Here is a 22600-nt window from a genome sequence, read left to right as displayed (position 1 = left end):
AGACAACGGGCAGAGACTTAAGGCAGAGGCGTGCCGAGTTCATTTAAGCGTGCCCATTGAGCTACTGTACAATCTCACTTTCCCTTAGCCGGGGGTTCCTCTTGCCAATAATTTAAACAGCAATATTTCCAAATTGAACTAGTAAATAAGGTGAAAATTGAGGATTCAACTGAGAAGCAGTTACTGGAGCAGATATTTCATCAACTCAAACAGCTGAAAGTATTGTGGTTGGAACAAACAGTCACAAAAATGAAAGATTTACAGCAACTTTGACAACTGCAACTCCTATGCTTCCTTCCTCAGTCACGGTTTCCTCCAATAAAATACTGACTTTCCATGTTCCAATTTGTGAAAAGGTGACAGTTTTGGCAAAATTGGCTGTTATTTTGCAGCGCGACTTCCATAAACGAAAGTGCGGTGAAACAACCCGATTGAAATGTTGTGTCACTACTGGCAAATACATTTATCACATACTTTTGAATGCAACAAGTTGAGTAAAGTCACATTTCCAGTGGTTCAACATTTGGCTAACTAAACGTTCTGATGACGCGTGATGACACAATCTAGAGCTCTGGCCCGGAATTTGACCACAGTAGATTTAGAAGTGTGAGAGGATAGTAATACTCCATAAAACTCCACAAAACTCTACAAAACTCCATAAAACTCAATAAAACTCAATACAACTCAATACAACTCAATACAACTCAATACATTTCAATAAAACTCAATAAAGTCCCTGCAATAACAAACAACAACATAACTATTGACGTATTTTGCACATATTACAATATATTCACACTTATTGGATTGAAAACATTGATCAAATAAAAAAAAAATCAGTGTAAAAAGCAGAATTTTACTTTCAAAACGACCATCCCACTTGACTATGCATCTGGGACATAAAACTCCTGCAAAACAATAGATGGATACCTTTTGGACTTTACTTTAGGCAGCAGGAAACAAACGCTTTCACTAAAGAAACGGTTGCCAACAAATGAACCAACTGCCAAGGACTGGGCTCAAATTACAACGGACATTTATAAATAGAAGCAAAAACATATTTAACAATCACAGGAGCAGATGGTACACATTTGAAGACTAAAAAAGCGAAGTACGTGGCATTACCTTGTGGAGCTGGGTGGTGGCCGAGCTGCTGCTGCTGCTGCTGCTGCTGTTGACCGTGTGGCATTTGAACTTGAGCAGAGATTCTCCCGCAGCGTCCGGCCTTCTTCCCGCATCGCGGTCGGGAACGCGCGAGTGTCGGGCGCCGTGTGAGACGCGCGATGGGACGTCCTGCATCGGAGCGGGAGAGGGACGCTGGTGCACGGTGCAGGACAGGCCCAGGATGTTGGAGGGGCGGATCATGAAGGCCTCCAGAGCGATGTTAGCGGACACCTGGGACAGATGGATCAATGTTCAACCCTAGAACCAAGGTTAGTACCGTATTTTCCGGAGTATAAGTCACACCAGCCAAAAAAAAAGGCATAATAGAGAAGAAAAAAAAACAATATAAGTCGTATTTTGGGGGGAATTGATTTGATAAAATCCAAGACCAAGAACAGACATTTCATCTGTAAATGCAGTTTAAAATAATAACAGATGAGAGAACATGGTGAATAGGTGTACGTATGCTAACGCTAACACCTTCAGCTACATGAGGCACAGACAGAACTGTGGTAAGTGTCTGGTATGTTAACGTAACATATGAACAGTTATTCAGATAACTATAGCATAAAGAACATGCTAACAAGTTTACCAAAGCATCAGTTTTACCCCAAATCACTAAATCCACTGAATTCTTCTTCCTCTGTGTCACTTCTAAACAACTCCACAAACTCCAGAGGAAGAGGAAGTGCAGATTCTTCTTCTGCGTGAGCCTAGAGTGCCCTCTTGTGGTTGTCAGTGTGAAAATAACAAATAATATCACATATAAGTCGCTCTGGAGTATAAGTCGCACCCCGGCCAAACTATGAAAAAAGGTGCGATTTATAAAACGGAAAATAGGGTATGTTTTAATCTTTGTTGTATTTTATTTGACAGACACAGTACAATTAAACAATGAAATAATGCAAGTCCCACAGGATCTCGGTCTTTCTCCACCATCTTTGGAGGCGTTTCCCACTTTGACTTTGGGGTTTCTAGTCCATACTAACTCCACTGTTACAGTTCTTTTTTACATTAATATGTGATGGTTTGTTGTTATCTTTAAAACATTAATGGTGGTACATTTTTAGTTCACTTTCTTTGGTCTGACACAATTTCCACCCCTCATTTGAGGCATATAAATCCAATATTGGGAGTTCAGCTGCTGCTCTACCAGCCCCGCCCAGGTCAAAGGCTGATAACCAGGCTAAAAGCCCCTCACATTGCCTCTCTTCTCGGACCGGGGGGTAATGAGAAGTTAATTTGACTGGAGCTGATAATGAGAATAAAGCCAGAGAGTGAAAAATGGCTTCCTTTCTATTGTTTCTCCATCTGTCCATCCTTCCCTCTGTCACTTGGAGAGAAAGGCATTAGCTTAATGACCAATATAAAATGTCTCTACTAAACTTTATGCCAGTAATAATGAAGTTTGTACTCTTTGGGCAAAGGGGGCAGTTAAAAAAGCCTCATTGTCCAGTAAATCAACATTGACCTTGTCTTTAAACTGCGAGGCCACATTCATAAATATGTGCGTACATAAATGTATTATTCGGTGTTACAGTCCAAATGTATCTGTGTCCGTGTGATGCAAATGCTGTTTTCAAATAAAAAAATAAGTACATTTTGAAATACTTCTTTATTTCTTTAGTAGAAGGTAAATAGCTAACTGTGTAAAGTACTTAGTGTTTCATTTTTGTGTGTGAAAAGTGCTGTGTAAATTAGGTTTGACTGTTTTATATCTATATGCATGAGCTATTTCTGCAATAACTTTACCCACAATAGATGCTACAGCTGCATTTACTACTGCTCCTACTGCTCCTACTGGTTCTACTAATCCTACTACTACTATTCCTACTCCTACTGCTCCTACTATTACTCCTACTACTACTACTACTACTACTATTGCTCCTACTATTCCTACTCCTATTCCTACTACTACTGATCCTACTATTACTCCTACTACTACTACTATTCCTACAATTACTTCTACTATTCCTACTCCTACTACTACTAGTACTATTTCTACTATTACTCCTACTACTCCTACTACTATTCTTACTACTACTACTATTTCTACTATTACTCCTCCTACTACTACTATTACTCCTACTATTCCTACTCCTACTACTACTATTCTTACTATTACTCCTACTATTCCTACTCCTACTACTACTATTCTTACTATTACTCCTACTACTCCTACTTCTACTACTATTCCTACTATTACTCCTACTACTCCGAATACTCCTACTACTGTTTATCCTGTTATAATTTATTTTAAGGCTGCAATGAATCAGGCCAATCGTGACCAGTCGACTATTTTAATAATCCTAATAGTCTTTTGACCATGTTTAATATTTATCTGAATTACAGACTCTTAAACATTAGTCTTTCTCTGACGATCACATAAACACTATGTTCACAAAATGGGTCGTAGCATTGCTGTAACGAAACAATGCAGCCATTATGTCAAACGAGAGCAATAATCAGGACGTCTTGAACATCATGTCACTTATTGTCATATTGTTCTGCATCTCAAAAAGATCTAGCAAAAATGCAAATACAGCAGCAAACTTGTCCTCGTTGAGAACAAGCAAAGAACTGATGTGTTCCACTTTGTCGTAGCTTAATTTAGACAAAAGAATACAAGTGACATCAAGCACCTTGTTATACAATACAAAGACCTTAAAACTGCCTTTTTATATTGAGTCAAATACTCTGTGATTATGTTCATAAGCAGAACAAAGGTCAAAGGTCATCGTATTCCACCAAATTGTACAGAGCAATATTCATTTGGATCCTATTAAAATGTATCAAGTCAAAAATAAGCAATCATTTAAAATTAACCTAAAGAGTCATGTATTCGATTTTTAAGACTTGCTACAAAAAAAATGTCATTTAAACATGCACTGTACACAATTATTTTACATTATTATCAAAGAACTGTTCAATATTTACTGTAATGAAATCGAAATGAAATGGAATGATTGAGAACCATGTTATTGTACTTGAACTGAAATCTGTTTTATTTGTAATGGACTCAGGGAAACTAGATAAATACACCGCTGTCAGCTTATGAATCAATTTAAATAAGAAATAAACAATAAAACAATGTTTGTTTGTTTTTTAAAATGTCTTGATTTCAATAATTCAATACTTTCATAGTAATCTTTTCAGTCCCCATAGTTCAACTTTTATTTGGTAAAAAATGTATTCCAATGAATCTCAATGTAAAAAAATGCTAAGTAATCGACAACTGAAATACTGAAAAACAGTGTGTTTTATACTTAAATCCACTTTTCCACCAAGACGAAACACATTTTACTTGGATACCGAGTGTGTTTACTTGAGCTATAGCAAAACTGTGTTTCAGAAATGTTATGACCTTTTCGTTCTGAAGGTTTTTTGACAATTACTGATACATACAGTATGTGTGTTGTCTATAACTGGAAAACAGGACTAAACAGTGTTGAGCGTTCCGTACCTTAGAAACGGCCCGGTGGTCCGAGGTCAGGGCCAGGTCCGCGATCCTCTCCACGCACTGCACGATCCGGGTGCAGGCGCGCGCTTCGTTCTGCGCCATCCACAGAACGTGCTCCTCCACCTGCATCATGTTACTGGCAATGTCCGAAATGTAGTCCCCCAGCTGCCGAACAGACGAGGAGAGACGTGAGCGCCGGGAGACTCACAGCCACTTTCACAAAACACTTCACAAGGCATTTCACTCTCGAATCGTATCCCGTCGCCGGAGTATAAGTCGCACCAGTCAAAAAATGCATAATAGAGAAGAAAAAACATATAAGTCACATTTTTAAGATAAGATAAGATTTGGGGGGATTGATTTGATAAAAATCCAAGACCAAGAACAGACATTTCATCTTGAAATACAGTTTAAAATAATAACAGATGAGAGAACATGGTGAATAGGTGTACGTATGCTAACGCTAACACCTTCAGCTACATGACGTATGCTAACGCTAACACCTTCAGCTACATGAGGCACAGACAGAACTGTGGTAAGTGTCTGGTATGTTAACGTAACATATGAACAGTTATTCAGATAACTATAGCATAAAGAACATGCTAACAGGTTTACCAAAGCATCAGTTTTACCCCAAATCACTAAATCCATTGAATTCTTCTTCCTCTGTGTCACTTCTAAACAACTCCACAAACTCCAGAGGTAGAGGAAGTGCAGATTCTTCTTCTGCGTCGCTTAGAGCCTAGAGCGCCCTCTTGTGGTTGCCAGTGTGAAAATTACGAATAATATCACATATAAGTCGCTCTGGAGTATAAGTCGCACCCCGGCCAAAACTATGAAAAAAGGTGCGAGTCTGGAAAATACGGTACTTGTTTTGAATGTCACGAGAATATTCTAGAAGAAATGTCTTCGAGAGAGACACATGCTACAAATTAGCCGCTGTGATCTGAACATACCCAAGAGAGGGCGGTGGTTTGGCGTCTTTTATGGTCAGATTCTAGACCGCTTGAACAGGATGTCTGAGGTTGCGGCTGGTCAGGCAAATTAAATCCAACACAGTTTTGCTCAGGGGTCGGTTTGGATCAACAGGGCCGTGGTACATTTGGAGAGAGCAGGTAGAAATTTTCAAAACGAGTCTAACAAACATGTGGTATTTAGTCAAATACGTTAAAGACGCATATAACTTAGGTGATTTTCTACTGTGACGTCGAGTGTGGAAGTCAGGCAGAAGTTCTTTGTGTTTCGCATTTTCCATCAAACACAAAACGATAAATTCCACAAACAGACACTTACGACCCCTCGTAGGCCCACGCTGCCATCCGGGAACAAAACTGTTTTCTTGCTCTTGGACATAAAGGTCAGACATTTCAATTAAACGGAGTCATGGCCAAAAAATCCCTTAATCCTCCTCATCATTCCGGTGTCAGGACAGAACGGTTTACAGTTCAAATCCTGTGTTCAGGACATCCACAGACTTTCGAGTGGGGAAGGATAGAACAAACACCAAAAATGAGCGAGCGGTGACTAAACACAGCACAGAAGTATAATTTGTAGAGTAAATACATCTCCCTTGATGCTAAATTCTGGTTTATTGTTCATCTGGGCCTTAAAACATGGCTGTAGGTTCCTTTTGTCTTACTAAAGGCAGCGCATGAAGGGTCAAACTTTCAATTCCTGAACCAACTCCAACAGTTTTTTGGATCCATTTCCAAGTTTGGAGCGTCTCAGTTCAGAAACGCAGTGATTAAAAGTCTTTCCGGGCTCGAACCTTGATGACTCCAGCAGCTCGTTCGCGTCACTCCTCGGGAAACAACAGGCAAATTCGTGCTCGGGACACTCAGGGAGGCGCCGCTGACTTCATTCATTACCGAGAGATTTAATTTAGATTGCTAGCTCCGCCGGGGCCCAATCACTTCCCGGGGATGACACGGCTCTATTTACTCACTGTACTCCTCCAGCGTCGAGCCGTTTGACTGGGCTTTAATGGATGGACAGGGTGGGCTCGTCGGTATTGTCTGGGCTGGGGCAATGATAAAACTTTGAGCATCATCCTAATAATATCTCCTCCCGCGTCCCCTGTTGTGAGTAATTGGACTTGAGGGAGCACATATTGATTTTCTTTTTCTTTCCTTTGACTAAGCTCTGCGCTCTTTTCCGTGCTCAGCCTGACCTTCAGTTTGATGCTAAAGCCGAGGGAAACGGGTTCACTCCAGGTTAGACTCGACTCACCGCTGCACGGTCCCGGGTTCATTACACGTGCTCTCTGTGTCTGTTCGAGTTTACTCCAGGGACGTTGAGTTCGCCCATTTCAAATATGATCAAGAAGCTAATCGTTCAGTTGACCAAACGTTGAAGATGTACGCCTTCCCCTGACATGTTGATGTAGCAGCTTTGGAGGTTGGGTCAAATGCAGAAGACCAACTTGCCTTTATTGGAAATCAAAAGTCAGAAGAAATCTATTCATTTAAATGTAGAGGAGCTGCTCTATTAGCTGCAGGCTAAATGCTATTGCGATGCTAGCACCACCAGCTGTATTTTAACATCTCATCTGAGGGAATGCCACATTAACAAACTCCAATTAGACTCAGGTGTGACTTGACTTGAATTAGTTCGGCTTAAAATATACATCATTTATTAAAAAAAATGTCTTAAAATTGGGGAAAAGTTAAGTTTTCACCCATGCCAGACCACGCCCCCCACATTGACATGTAAAGGACTGCGTAACATCACCGTGGAGACACATAGGCAGACTCTTAATCAACGGTTTTGTGGAATTTTCCACAGTACTTATCTATCTCCATGGAGACGATAATCAAGGAGATCTATGGAGTGGTGCAATAAAACACCTGCGACTGAATAAAAGCGAGATAAACACAGGATCTACAATGCCACGCGGTGGAACATTCAAGGCAAACAGAATATCTCCATGGAGACAAGCACGTGGCAGACCTCTCGTATCCATGGGTTTCAGTCACCTGACTTATTTGCTGTCACCACCATGTGTAATAGCTCTGCTGTTAGACAGAACATAGTCTTTGCTGGGTCAGAATACAGTGACAGAGGAATGCGCTGTGTGTTGATCAGGAACATTACATTTCAAACTGCACTCATTTAGTTTGAAAAATTAGTCTCCAATTTGATCAATAATCGTATAACTAACAGTGAAACAAAAAGCTGTTTAATCCCATGACCTGCTTTCACACTATGATATAATGTAATTAAATGTGAAATCATTTTAAGTATTCGGAATACTCTGATCAGACCAAGTTACAATATGTCACAAAATACATTGTAAAGCAGGTATTCAGAAACTGTTGGCGAGTGCTGCCGTGGACCCCAGGCATGACACAGAGAGAACATGCAGCCTCCACACAGAAAGTGCACGCACTACTCTGACCATGACACCCTCAGTGAAAAGAGTTCACTCAAGGCCAAACATAAGCGGCCCCAAAAGAGACATCCCGGCCTGTTCATAGCTATAAATGTGATGCCCAGAGCTGTGCAAAGTGTCCGGGAACAGGGCAGATGAGGTGAAGAGTTAAGCCGTCTGGAATCGATCGCAGCAAAGCCCGGAGTGATGGCTGTATGACTTTTCCTGGAGGATGCTGTAGTCTCAAGCGCTGATTAGCTGTCTTATGTCTTCAATGACATTTTGGCTGGAGCTAGTGCATTTAAATCAAGTGGAAAGGGCACATGGCGAAAAAGGTGAGTGGTAAATATCCACAGTGGGACTAGATCTTGGTCTTCTCTTCTTAAAATAGATCATATTTGGGTGTTACGTGCACGCCCCTGCCACACATTAATGTCAGTGTTAATCGTAGGTAGTGATTTCAGTGTCTGCCGTTGGTTCTCGCTACGCCAGCCGAGCTCTTTGCACCTTTTCACAGCCTCTCAACACTTATTTCATCACTTCCATTATCAAACTGAGCATCATTTGTGCCACACACTCAAACACTGACGACTGTGCACAACGTTACTATGCCAATCTCTCGGTTATGGCGCTCCGTGTATGCTGTCCCTGCCAGCATCTTACACCCTGCAGTTATGTGGTCTCACATGGCACAGCCTATACCGCGGGTCTTGTCTGGTGTGGTAGATCTTGGCCTCCATTGCTCTGGTGCTCAGGGCCTGTTCCTGTCCTTCAGTCCGGCCCGCTCTAGCCATTGGTTGGATTTCGTGATATCAGCCACTTCAGTTATGTTTCTGTGGTACTGTTGCCTGACCGGCCATTCCCAACACGTTTTGGCGAACTACTTCTCAAAACTGTGTGGATCTGGGGCTCGACCGCTGCGTTTCAATTTCTAGGGCGGAGTTTAGAGCAGAGACAGAACCAATCACATAAACCCAGAAGTGATGCAAAAAACGCGACACGCTTAACCGGATATTACGTAGCCCATGTCAACAAGGCGTGTTCCACGTTATCCGTCCCCGAACGCAGGAAAATGTCTCCTGAATCGCGATGACGCACGTTCATCACGGCAAGTAGAGCGGACTTTCCTGATTTTTAAAACCGAAGCAGGAGCAGAAGTAAACACTCGGTCAAGAGCCGGGTCACGAGCCGGGTCCGCCATCTTGAATGTTTTGGAACGGGGGTGAAGAGCTACTTCCGTATCTCAGTGTGACGCGATAAAACCTCCGACTGGGATTGGATAGGTAAATGGATTACCGACGATTTCATTGGCTCTGACTCCGATTCCAGACCCTTACGCATTCGAACATAATGTGGGCGGGGCTGGCGGGTCAGGCAGGTGGTACTGTACATCCCATGTAGGGGCGTGTCCTCCCATGATGGTTGCTCCTCCAGCACCTCATCCTCTGTTCCCCACTGAGACGTTCAATGAGGAAGTCGTCTGTTGGAGCCTTGATCGGGGAACACTCCAGAGAGTGTCCAGAGAGTGCAGTGTGGTCAGCTGGTGCAGAGTGTGTGGTCAGCTGGTGCAGTGTGGTCAGCTGGTGCAGTGTGGTCAGCTGGTGCAGTGTGTGTGGTCAGCTGGTGTAGTGTGGTCAGCTGGTGTAGTGTGGTCAGCTGGTGCGGTGTGGTCAGCTGGTGCAGTGTGGTCAGCTGGTGCGGTGTGGTCAGCTGGTGCAGTGTGGTCAGCTGGTGCAGTGTGGTCAGCTGGTGCAGTGTGGTCAGCTGGTGCAGTGTGGTCAGCTGGTTGTGTAAGGCCAGAGACCAAGGAGTTCACTGAGGGTCTTTTTCTTACGTCTCTGCGTTTGCCCAGCAGCCTGGTCAGCCTCTCCACCAGATGAGTGACGAAGATGACATCCATGACGTCGGTGAAGTGCGCCGCCCTGCTGGTGAAGGCCACCAACTGTTTCCCCAGTGGCTGAGCGTTACTGGTGTTTACTGAGATCTAAAACAAAAGAAATAAAACTCAGATTAAACCAGTGGTGTCCACATGTTTCACAGAGGGTTACGCATTGAAATATATCTGAGGTGAAGGGTCATCGTGGGTAATTCGGTGTGAATATGGGCTTGGAAAGGGGACCTACTTTGGACCTGGATGCATGAAAGCCGCATCAAGCACTGGTGATCACATTTGGCCATGTATATGTATGTTTATTGCATACATTATTCTTCTGTTCACCACTCCTACTTCCACAAACAGATACAAACTTCAATGGTGGTAATTCCCTATTTATTCTTATAACTTCCTGATAAAATCCATGGAAATTCAACCCTATGGATCATACAGAGGCTTGGGAAATTCACTAATCAATTTCCCAAGCCTCTGTATGATCCATAGGGTTGAATTTCCATGGATTTTATCAGGAAGTTATAAGAATAAACAGGGAATTACCACCATTTGTTTGTATCACAATGCAATGTTTGTTATTGACTGTGAAATTCATGTGCAATTACTGTCGGGATCACATGCAATGGTATTTATTTATTTTATTGTCTATGGGAGTTTTTGTTTATAGGAGATCTTCTACTGAAAGTGTTTTTCAGACTTCCTATAAGTGATCTGTTCTTCTGTATCTACCTCTGTATCTACCTGCGTTGCACCAATGAAATTTCCCCATGTGGGACAATAAAGGAATATCTTATCTTATCTTATCTTATTATGGTAAATTGCATACGTTTGCCAGTAAAAAATACTGCCTAAATAAGGCCGGTTCAATAAGAAGCCTGAGCACGACACATTGTTTTGAGGTTTTGCATTAAAACTAAAATCCCCAGATAACCAAAGAAGAATGCACGAAAGAAGATGTCTAATCCACTATCCAATATCTTTTTATTCACTAAAAGAATAAGATTAGTGTACATGGGCTCGGGAGTAATGTAAGTGTCTTCAGTCAATAGAAGGTGCAGGTGCAGAGAGCGCTGCAGGCTGCAGAGAATACACTGGAGATGTTTGAGCATTGTGAGATATGGAGTTATTAAATCTCGCCTTTTAGCAGTTTGTATCACAGCTCCACAAATCTGTGAAAGTCGACAGGCGGAGTGCTACTGCAAACAGAGCTGCAACATCACACCTCCGCTGGGTAAACAAAGTGCACACCACGCTGGGTATGAAGACTTTGGGCAATGTTAAGCAATCCACATGGACACTCTGGAGAAGGATTAGAGGGCGGGGCAATGGATGCAAATGTACAATTATTTGGGAGGGTTTTTTGAATGGAGAGGTCCACAGTCGACCCTCTGTCGGACTTTAGAGGAAGATATTTGGATATTATTTGTGTTAAATGTCATGAAATCAACCATATTTACTTTTTTTTTTTTTTTTTTTAATAGAAAATTGAGATTGATCAATATAAGAAAAAAAATCTTCATTGTTTTTTGTTATTTTTCCATATCCCCCGCCGTGTGAGGTCGGACTAAACTAACAGCCTGGATTTGCATTAAAATGTATTAATATAGGAGGATTCATGGTTAGAAGGTCGTCCAGATACAGTATGAAACAGAACTGTAAATGGACTTTGGAAATATTTTTAACAATTCATTTTATAATAAAAGTAGATTTATTATTGGGCAAGTGAATAACTTCAAGGAATAAACACACACACGCACACGCACACACACACACGCACGCACGCGGACACGCGCACGCACGCGCACGCACGCACGCACATACAAACATGGACACACACACACAAACACGCACACACACGCACACACAAACACGCACACACACACACACACACACACACACACAAACGTATGTACCACAAGTGTGTTTTCCAGTGTTCTTTATCGTGTTCAGAGTGAAGCCAAAATCACATGATCACACACCACAATATTACTTGGATTTAGCAAAGTAACTATTCTGAATAACCAGAATACAGTAACACAAATTAGTATTCTGAATGTGTATTTTATGTACATGTATTTACACAGCTCCACGACGCAGCTGGCAGCCAATCAAAGAGCTTGCAAACCGTGTACATAAACCTCGGCCAAAAAGTCACTTTGTGTTAGAATGACTGCGAGGGCTGTGATTGGTTGATCCACAGATACAGCTTGGCACTGCAAAACATTTGGCACAAAAATGTGTGCACAAGAGACTAACATGAGAGTTTATTGTCCCAGTAAATAAAAGCTAAATACATTATTAGAACTCTCACAACGCCCCGATTGGCTCTGCAGAAGGTCTCACGGATCAGGTCTGCGTCAGGGCGTCAGAGTGAGTGAATGAGCAGGACAAACCTGTGTGAGCTCGTGCAGCACTCGGGTCAGCTCGCTGGCGTAGGGACACTGGGTGTAGTCGTCCTCTGCCCAGCGGCCGGTGCGGTCACACCTCCGCCACGCCTTCTTCTCCTTCCTCTCTCCCCGCGAGTAGGACGAGTGAGGAGCGTGGCCTGAGGGGTAAGGGGCGGAGCCAAAGGTAGCAGGGGCGCAGGGCAGGAAGGCCAGGATGCCAGCCAGCGTCTTTGGCCACCTGTTGTTCAAAATAAGGAAAGTGATTCAAATCAGAGGCTATTTCAATATGTTTCACGCAGCCGGGGTTTATTTTTTGAAACTCTGATGTCTGATGTTTTTAGAAACAAGCTCTGCACAGAGGAAATCAGATTTTAAATTCTGTTTTCTTTGTTAAATATATGAATGAGTAAAGCTGGGGTTGGAGGAGGGTCGGACTGACACAAAATGAGCGTTTATTGGGTTTTGACAATTCTCTTTTAAAAGCTGAAAGTAAATTAACTAAAGATTAGTTTGAGGGACTTGTAATGAAGCAACAATGTCCAGGCGGAATCCGTATAAAAGTCCTATTCATTTTTCATTTTATTTCAGGTTCATATTTTATTTGTGGCTTCGGAGAACAAACTGACCCTGATGTTTCCCAGAATTATTTATTTGACTGGAAGAGTTACAACTTTATTTTCATATACAGCAGATGAAGCAGCTTTAGAGTTCACTTTTATAAAATGGTGGACACAATGGAATAAATAAAGAGTCCAGAGGTCCTAAGCGTAAGAGGTTTAAAGTTGCTTTAAGGGCTGCAACTAACTATTATTATTTGTATTGTACATTAAGACATTTGAATACATTATCAACCAAATACAGGTTGAAATATTGGGACTAAAGGCATCTAGATATAGAAGATTTAGGAAGACAGATCGAAAACAACATAATTTTTCTTTATATATATTTTGATGGGATAATGCAGCTGTCTTTGTGGGGGAAAGGTCTTTTTGTGTGTTTTAGAGTTTATAATTACAATCACAAAGAACAAATTGTTTATTAACACAATAATTTCAATAAAACTCTAAGGCTTAGACTTTTAATTATATTACATTCTACACCCTTAATTAAGAAGTTACTAAATCTGAATCCTTCTTAATAAACTATTAGTTCATTATGAATGAAGTCTTTGTCCATGATTTAAAGTTGTATCAACAGCGTTCAACAACAACTGACTCCAAAAATCACATTAAAAACCACCTTAATCATTTCACATATTTCATTTTGTGCCAGCTCTGATGCATGTGCCAGAGCAAGATTTTACAGACATTAGCCTTGAAATGGATTACTTAATGATAAAAAAAATGAAAAATTTTTGACGTTTAAAAAGAAAACGTACGAGTCATTACTCTGCTCTCAATAATGTCATCTGGAGGCCAGGCTTTAACCTGCTCCACTGCCCGACCCTGACACGCCTGCCACGGCTTTACAAGCAAATTGGACACTTTCATTTTCTGCCCTATGGCTTTTAGTGTTCCGGTGAAATAGAACCCGTCCGAGAGTGAAAGGTCAAGAAAACCTACTGTCCAGGAGCTCTTAATGCACTAGGGAAATGATGCATGTTTAGTTTTCAAGCATTTGTGCTGCTTTTGTTACATTGTTCCTGTTTTACTGTAGGACTGGTGCCGTTTTATATAAGCTGAAAGTTCAAACACTTCAATCAACTTAAAGGTTAATGCTTTGTAATTAATGCATTATAATTAATCATTGGATTTTTCTAGCGCCTTTCATGCTACTTTGCAGTGCATTATTCACTCCTCTCTCAGTGATGGTAAACTACTTCTGTCGCCACAACTGCCCTGGGCCAAATAAAGCGACTAATATCTGCACCATCAAACTACTCAATGTGGGTGAAGTGTCTTGCCTAAGAACACACGACAGCGCCTTTAACCGCTGTGTTTGTTTGCATGTGTTTTAGAGTCTGCATAGTCCAGATATCACGGAGTTAAGAGCAGTTTTAGAGCATAAACCTTCCTCTAACAGTCCTCCCTGCTCTCATTTCTGCATTATATTTTGTGTCCGTGTCCTTGCAGCAGCTACTTAGTCATAAATTGCATTAATTTCAGCCTGAACAAAAAGAGGGCTCATTTTCCAGCCCATTACTTCAGAACGTCAGTAAAACAAAGGCTTTCTGCTCACTGCACTCAAACTGGGCTGAAGGCAGATAGTGCGGTGTACCCGGCCCCAGCAGCACGCCCACTGAGGAGCACTGAACATCCAACATCTGTGGAACGTCACCAGGACGGGGAAACGGCAAGGGAAGAGATATATCATGTGAGACGTAATCAAATAATATTAAAAAATACATTAAAAAAGCTTGCTGTATAAAACTGATGTGGAAAAAACAAATCCAATCGCATCGAACGTGATAATAGCAACTACCAGACCTAGTAACATAGGTTTACTGCTTTAAAAAGGAATATACAATCATTTCTTAATCTGTGTATCGAGTCGTGTTGGAAGTAACTAAATTCAGAATATGTCGGTGTAATCCCTCATTCGTCCAGGCGTGTTCCATAGTAGAAAAAGCTTCAGTTGTAGTCATCTGGACTCAGTTTGAAAAAGTAGACGTTTCGACTCTCATCCAAGAGTCATTGTCAATAAAAGAATTTAGATCGAGAACTCCGATATTAATACTGTTCTGTGGTAAGACCCGCCCATTGGGAGGAGCCTTCCTGAAGTAGAAAGAGTTCTTTGTTTCAACAGAAACTCCCCCCTTGTATCTACCGAGCTAGCCTATTCAGAATCTTAATGGGCTATTAGAATCCTCTTTGTCTTTGTGAGACCCTGGCTCAACCACCCTGAGTACCTGATTAGCATCTAAATGTCCTTGTCCTGGTCCTCTACCTCTCCAGGGGTTCAGTAACCCATTATAAATAACAGGAAGATTAAACCTTAGCCCTCCATTTCTGTTTAAAGAAGGTCTTTCTTTTTTAACAAAAATAGCTTCCTTGACTCCTCTTTCAAACCATCTTTTCTCCCTGCTTAAAACCTTCACCTCACCGTCTTCAAACGAGTGATTAGAGGCTTCAAGATGGAGATGCACGGCACTCTGAGGTCCTGAACTTGTATTTCTTCTGTGCTGATAAAGCCTCTTGTGTAGAGGCTGTTTCGTCTCACCTATGTACCGTTCTTTACAGCTTTCTTCACTGCATTGGATCGAATAAACTACATTGCTCTGTTTTTGAGTCGGCAACTTGTCCTTAGGGTGAACCAGTTTTTGTCTTAAAGTGTTTCCTGGTTTAAAATAAACAGGGACTTTGTGTTGTCTAAAAAATTTCTGCAGTTTTTCCGACAGGCCAGACACATAAGGGATAGAAACACCCTTCCTTCTCTGTTCAGTTTCCCTTTTGTCCTGCTTCTTGGTTCTCTTCACTCTGTTGAGAGCCCAAGCGGAGTAACCACAGGCTGAGAGGGCATTACGGACATGTTTTTCCTCTTTCTTCTTGCCCTCTGAGCTGGTGGGCACACCTTGAGCTCTGTGTTGTAAGGTTCTGATCACACCCAGCTTGTGCTGTAGTGGGTGGTTGGAACCAAAGAGCAGATACTGGTCCGTGTGTGTAGGTTTCCTATATACTTCTATTTGGAGTTTCCCGTCCTCTCCTCTGATCGTGGCACAATCAAGAAAGGCCAAGCGATTCTCCTTAGCGTCTTCTCTTGTAAACCTGATATGTGGGTCCACAGCATTGATGTGATCAGAGAAGGTTTCCAGCTCTTGTTCCTTGATTGTTACAAATGTATCATCGACATAGCGGAGCCACAGTTTTGGGGCTATGCCTGAGAATGAGGCCAGTGCCTTCTTCTCAAAGTGCTCCATGTACAGGTTGGCCACTATGGGAGAGACGGGCGAGCCCATGGCACAGCCATGAATCTGTCTGTAAAATTGTCCCCGGAATTGAAAGTAAGTGGTGTTCAGACAGATGTCCAACAGGATCTCCGGTGACGTCATTTCCGGTGAGTGTGTCGCGTTTTCAGAGCTGTTCGTTCTTAGAGCCTTTTACCGATTAATCCACGAATTATACACACTATTTACGCATCATATACACGAAAGTGAACGTTTGATTTCTCCGCAAACAATCCGGAGCCTCAAGCCGCTCGCTTTTCAGTATTTCGTGGATTAAAAAGCCCTCCTCACTCTCTAGCTCCAGCCTGAACTAGCCTAGCGTAGCCTAGCCGCTAGCGTCATGGCTGGATCTACCTTTACCTGTTTGAGCTGTCATATGTCGAGTCAGAACCCTGGCTCCTTCTCTGATGATAGGTGCGTGAAGTGCAGTGTAGTGGTAGTTTTGGAGGCCAGGGTTACGGAGTTAGAAGCGCAGATCCGCTGTTTAGAGGAGCTTAAGTCCAGTTATAGTTCGGTTTTAGCGCGAGGGCTACCGGACCGCGCTGCAGGGCGTAGCATTAGCATTAGCAGTAGCAGTAAGGCCGAGCTCAGCCCCTCAGCGTCTCCCGTGCAGCCGGGACTAGACCAGGAACAGAATAGGGACCATTTTGTGACAGTTCGGAGGGGACAAGGCGCTAAGCGCCGAACCTCAGAGCGCCGTGAGCTTCACGTCTATAATAGGTTTTCTCCCCTCAGCGATCACACGCCCGCTGAACACACGAGAGAAACTCTTGTAATCGGGAGTTCTATTGTTAGAGACGTGAAGCTGCCAGCTGCTAGCGTTAGGTGTTACCCGGGGGCCAGAATGGGTGACATCGAAGGAAACCTTAGGATCTTAAAGCGGAGTAGGACCCGTTTCCGGCGAGTCGTGGTTCACGCAGGCGGTAACGACGCCCGGCGGAGACAATCAGAGGTGCTCAAAGTTCAAGTAGCCGCGGTGTGTGACCTAGCGAAGTCGATGTCGGACACTGTAATATTTTCTGGTCCCCTGCCCAATCGGATCAATGCTGAATTGTACAGCCGTCTCTCAGCATTCAACAACTGGTTATCCAGATGGTGCCCTCAAAACAACGTTGTCTTTATTGATAACTGGAGTGCGTTTTGGGGAAAGCCCGGGCTCATACGCAGGGATGGCATCCATCCGACTTCGGAGGGTACATCCCTATTAGTTCGGAATTTGACCGATAGTCTTAGTCGTGTTAAGTGACCATCTAGGGATGAGCCCCAGGTGCAGAGCAGCAGTTCAAGACGCTCCTCTGTCGCTGAACTCTCGCCCGTTCTGTTACATGTGAAGTGTTCGGATTCAAGACAGATAGAGACTGTGTGTGTCCCTCGTGTCCCTCGTACAAATAATGCCAAAAAGTCACATCTCAGAAAAAATATTTCAGGCGTCAGACCAAATAACTTAAGGAAAATAACAATCACAAATACACAAATGAATAAACACGTAAAATGTGGACTGCTAAACATTAGAGCAATTTCCTCCAAATCGCTCTTAGTTAATGAATTAATTAGTGACTATAACATAGATCTTCTAGCTCTAACTGAAACGTGGCTTCAACAAGACGACTACGTCAGACTAAATGAGTCCACCCCACCCAGCCATGTTAACTTTCAGACTGCCAGGAGCACAGGCCGAGGTGGTGGTGTGGCAGTGATCTCCCACTCAAGCCTACTCATGAGCCCTAAAACTAACAATGCATTTCACTCATTTGAAAGCCTTATGCTGTCAATCACATGTCCAAATATGAAAAACCAAAAAGGAGTTTTGTTCATAGTTATCTACCGACCTCCTGGTCCCTATTCAGAGTTTTTAACAGAGTTTTCTGACTTTATATCAAACTTAGTGTTAGCCTGGGATAAAATAGTTATAGTTGGAGACTTTAATATCCACGTGAACATGAGTGATGACGCTCTCAGTAATGCCTTCAGCGCCTTGTTAGACAGCATTGGTTTCACTCAGAATGTAAATAAACCGACTCACACTCACAAGAACACTCTGGATCTTGTCCTAACGTATGGAACAGAGATTAGTGACCTCAGTGTCCTCCCTCAAAACCCTATATTGTCAGATCATTTCCTAATTACCTTTCAGTTTATTCTTAAAGATCACCCAGTCCCACAAAATAAAGTTATAATGAAAAGGACAATATCTGAAAAATCTATCTCAAAATTCAAAGAAATAATAGAGCCAATATTCAGTGACATGTCATGTGATCCTGCTGAGAACAGTTTTAGTCCCAGTTTAAGTGATCAATGTGTCGACTTGACCATGAATTCTCTGAAGTCTGCTCTTGACGTTGTCGCGCCGTTAAAACAGAAGGTCATTAGGCCAAAGCGCGCCTCCCCATGGTACAACCAAGAACTGCGTTCACATAAACAAAGAGTTAGAAAGTTAGAGGGATTATTTCGTCGCTCTCACACCGAAGAATCCCTAAAAGCATGGAAAAGTTGCCTGCTGTCCTATAAGCAGGCTCTGCGTAAGGCCCAAACCAGATATTATTCAAATCTAATAGAAGTCAACAAAAGTAACACTAAATTCCTTTTCAGCACTGTAGCTAGGCTAACAAACTGTCACAGTGCAGTAGAGCCCTCAATCCCAGCTACACTTAGCTCTGATGATTTCCTCCTATTTTTTAATAATAAAATAAAAACAATCAGAGATAAATTAGATGAAATTACCCCCGCTATTAGCCCTGAACTAGCCCAAGCTGTAAATCTAACGTCCCATATAAATCCACCTGTAAACCTAGAAAGGTTCACAGCTGTTGATCAAGCAGAGATAACTTCAGCCATTATGTCCTCTAAAAGCTCAACTTGTGTCCTAGACCCCATTCCAAGCAGACTCCTCAAAGACATTCTTCCCCTAATTATAGACTCTATTCTTAATATAATAAATACTTCACTCGAAAGTGGCTATGTTCCACAGTCCTTCAAACATGCAGTCATTAAACCTCTTCTGAAAAAGCCTAATCTAGATCCCGACCTATTGGTAAACTACAGACCTATTTCAAATCTTCCCTTCGTCTCTTGAAAAAGTTGTAGTAAAACAGCTTTGTCGCCACCTGCAGGACAATAACTTATTTGAAGTTTTCCAGTCAGGGTTCAGAGCCCACCACAGCACTGAAACTGCACTAGTTAAAGTCACAAATGATTTGTTATTAGCCGCTGACGATGGACTGGTCTCAATCCTGGTTCTGTTGGACCTCAGCGCAGCGTTTGACACCATCGACCACAACATTCTACTGCAGAGGTTAGAATGTGATGTAGGTGTTGGAGGAACAGCCCTCAGCTGGTTTAAATCCTATCTATCTGATAGGTTCCAATTTGTTAATGTAAACCAGAGCTCCTCACCAAGCTCTAAAGTAATTTACGGTGTGCCACAGGGTTCGGTACTCGGTCCAATTCTGTTTACTCTTTATATGCTGCCATTAGGCAACATTATCAGAAAGCATGACATTAACTTCCACTGCTATGCAGACGACACTCAGCTGTATTTATCAATGAAACCTGATCAGAGCGATCAAGTAGACAGACTTAGTACTTGTGTGAAGGAGATAAAAACCTGGATGACACTAAACTACCTGCTTCTTAACCCTGAAAAAACCGAGGTCATTGTGCTTGGCCCTAAGCATCTACGAGACGCTCTATCTGAGCAGATAGTCACACTGGACAATGTCAGTGTAGCCTCCAGTTCTACTGTAAGAAACCTTGGAGTCTTATTTGACCAGGAGCTCTCATTTAAAGCTCATATAAATCAAGCTTGTAAAACAGCCTATTTCCATTTGCGCAACATCGCCAAAATCAGAAGAATCCTGCCTAAAAGTGATGCCGAAAAACTTATCCATGCATTTGTAACGACTAGATTAGACTACTGTAACTCCCTGCTTGCAGCGTGTCCAAAAAGCTCCATAAAAAGCGTTCAACTGGTTCAAAATGCAGCAGCAAGATTACTAACAGGAACAAAAAGAAGAGAGCACATTACGCCAGTGCTGAAGTCTCTTCACTGGCTCCCCGTCGAGTCCAGAATCAAATTCAAAATTCTACTCTTGACCTACAAAGCCATAAATGACATGGCCCCATCCTACCTCAAAGATGCTATAGAACCATATCATCCAAACAGAGCTCTTCGCTCTCAGAATGCTGGCCTTCTGGTGGTGCCAAGAGTCTCTAAAAGTACTGTAGGAGGTAGAGCGTTTAGCTACCAAGCTCCTGTGTTATGGAATCAGCTCCCGACCCATGTTAAATATGCTGACACAGTCTCTTCATTTAAGTCCAGGCTTAAAACGTTCCTCTTCGAAATCGCTTATGGTCAGACTAGTTAGGAACAGAAAGATAAACCCACAGCTTCAGCTACGCTGCCCTAGGAGTAACTGTGCTGGGGGAAGTATGACAGCTTGAGCACTATCATCTTCTTCTTCTGACTACTTATGCTATCAAACAATATTTATTTTTTGATTCCACTTGCAAACTGTTCACCGCCTTCTTTTCTTTCTCTCACTCCTGAGGACCTGTGGACCCAGATGCCCCTCCCCTGGTGAAGTGGTCCCTGCCCTGTGTGGACGGTCCCTCATCTGCCTGAAGAGTGGCTCCAGTTCGCCTCAGTCGGTCCCTCTTCTGCCTGAAGAGTGGGTCCAGCTCGCCTCCGACGGTCCCTCTTCTGCCTGAAGAGTGGGTCCAGCTCGACTCAGACGGTCCCTCTTCTGCCTGAAGAGTGGGTCCAGCTCGACTCAGACGGTCCCTCTTCTGCCTGAAGAGTGGGTCCAGCTCGACTCAGACGGTCCCTCATCTGCCTGAAGAGTGGGTCCAGCTCGACTCAGACGGTCCCTCTTCTGCCTGAAGAGTGGGTCCAGCTCCAGTCTCCTCGTGTCCGTCTGTCCGTCTGTGAGAGTCGGATCTCTCCTTCACTGGAACTCCTCCAGGTTTCTACGCTTTTTTCCCAAAGAGGTTTTTTTTGTAGTTTTTCCTGGCCGAGAAGGAGAGTCTAAGGACAGAGGACCCTGGGACATCGTCCCTCGCCACCACAGACATTGTCTGACTTCATCGCCACCACAGACATTGTCTGACTCCATCGCCACCACAGACATTGTTGATTCATTTCTCCCTGTGGCCCTCAGAGGCAACTGTTGTTGTGATTTTGGGCCTTACAAAAATAAATTGATTTGATTTGATTTGATTTACATATGTGTTCAGGTGTCAGTTTGGTCCTTTCCTGTAGGGTGGTGTCTTCCTGCAGTCTGATCCTCACCGCTGCTACTGCATCAGAGGTCGGGATGCAGGTGAACAGGGACACAACATCATATGAAACCATGAGGTCATCTGGGTCCAGTTGGAGATGTTTCACTTTATCCACAAAGTTGTGCGTGTTTTCCACATGATGTTCCGAATTCCCCACAAGCGGAGCCAATATAGTTGTTAAATGCTTGGCCACATTGTAGGTGATGGAATCTGTGCTGCACACTATGGGTCTGAGTGGAACCTCCTTTTTGTGTATTTTTGGGAGGCCATAAATGCAGGGCATGGCTTCACCAGGATGCAGTCTGTAATACAGAGGCCGGTCTATCACTTCCTCTTTTTCCAGCCTTTGTAAACAGTCTATCACTTTCTTCTTGTAGCCACTGGTCGGATCTCTTTTCAAGCGCTCGTATGTGGTCGTGTCCTCGAGGAGGGTGTGGACTTTGGCTTCGTAATCAGCTGCGTTGAGAATCACAGTGCAACGTCCCTTGTCTGCTGGGAGGATGTTGATGCTATGATCTTTTTCCAGTGCTGAAAGTGCTTTTCTCTCTTCAGATGTGATATTTGAAGGAGGTGGTTTGGCACTCTTCAGGGTCGCTGTGACCCGTAACCTCAGGTCTGCAGCCTCCGATTCAGTCATTTTGTTGTTCCTAATTGCCGTTTCAGTGGCTGTGATGTAGTCCTCTGTAGGGATGTGTTTAGAGGTGACAGAAAAGTTGAGCCCTTTAGAGAGCACCTCCTTTTCTGCCTGTGTCAGAACACGATCTGATAGGTTCTTAATCCAATTGTTTTTGCTGGTCGCTAATTTGTCTGTCTCAGTCCTAATGTCTAGCTCGACCTCACCTGCATTATTTTTGTTCAAAAGAATGTTGAACTTATTGATTTGGCGTTCTTTGCTCTTCCTGTGCTGTGCTTCTTGTGCTGTCTGAGGTACTCAGGGTGGTTGAGCCAGGGTCTCACAAAGACAAAGAGGATTCTAATAGGCCATTAAAATTCTGAATAGGCTAGCTCGGTAGATAGGGGGGAGTTTCTGTTGAAACAAACAACTCTTTCTACTTCAGGAAGGCTCCTCCCAATGGGTGGGTCTTACCACAGAACAGTATTAATATCGGAGTTCTCGATCTAAATTCTTTTATTGACAATGACTCTTGGATGAGAGTCGAAACGTCTATTT

General features: G+C 42.9%; 1 protein-coding gene across 1 annotated transcript in view; it reads right to left on the bottom strand.

The window, feature by feature from the left end:
• Positions 1 to 714: 714 nt before the first annotated feature.
• Positions 715 to 22600, bottom strand: part of LOC140351443 (adhesion G protein-coupled receptor A2-like) — a 115203-nt gene continuing 93317 nt past the window's right edge. The window contains exons 9-14 of the mRNA XM_072437282.1: positions 12276 to 12507; positions 9829 to 9978; positions 4628 to 4789; positions 1126 to 1395; positions 931 to 1013; positions 715 to 736 (exon numbers count right to left, since the gene is read on the bottom strand). Coding sequence (XP_072293383.1) covers positions 715 to 736; positions 931 to 1013; positions 1126 to 1395; positions 4628 to 4789; positions 9829 to 9978; positions 12276 to 12507 — 919 coding nt within the window. The remainder of the gene's footprint in view (positions 737 to 930; positions 1014 to 1125; positions 1396 to 4627; positions 4790 to 9828; positions 9979 to 12275; positions 12508 to 22600) is intronic.

The sequence above is a fragment of the Eucyclogobius newberryi genome, unplaced genomic scaffold (genome assembly GCF_026437365.1).
Source record: "Eucyclogobius newberryi isolate DKJ021-1_F unplaced genomic scaffold, fEucNew1.0.hap1 SCAF_8, whole genome shotgun sequence".
In the NCBI taxonomy this organism is placed as follows: Eukaryota; Metazoa; Chordata; class Actinopteri; order Gobiiformes; family Gobiidae; genus Eucyclogobius; species Eucyclogobius newberryi.
Note: the sequence above shows the minus strand (reverse complement) of the source record. Positions and strands in the feature narration are given on the sequence as shown.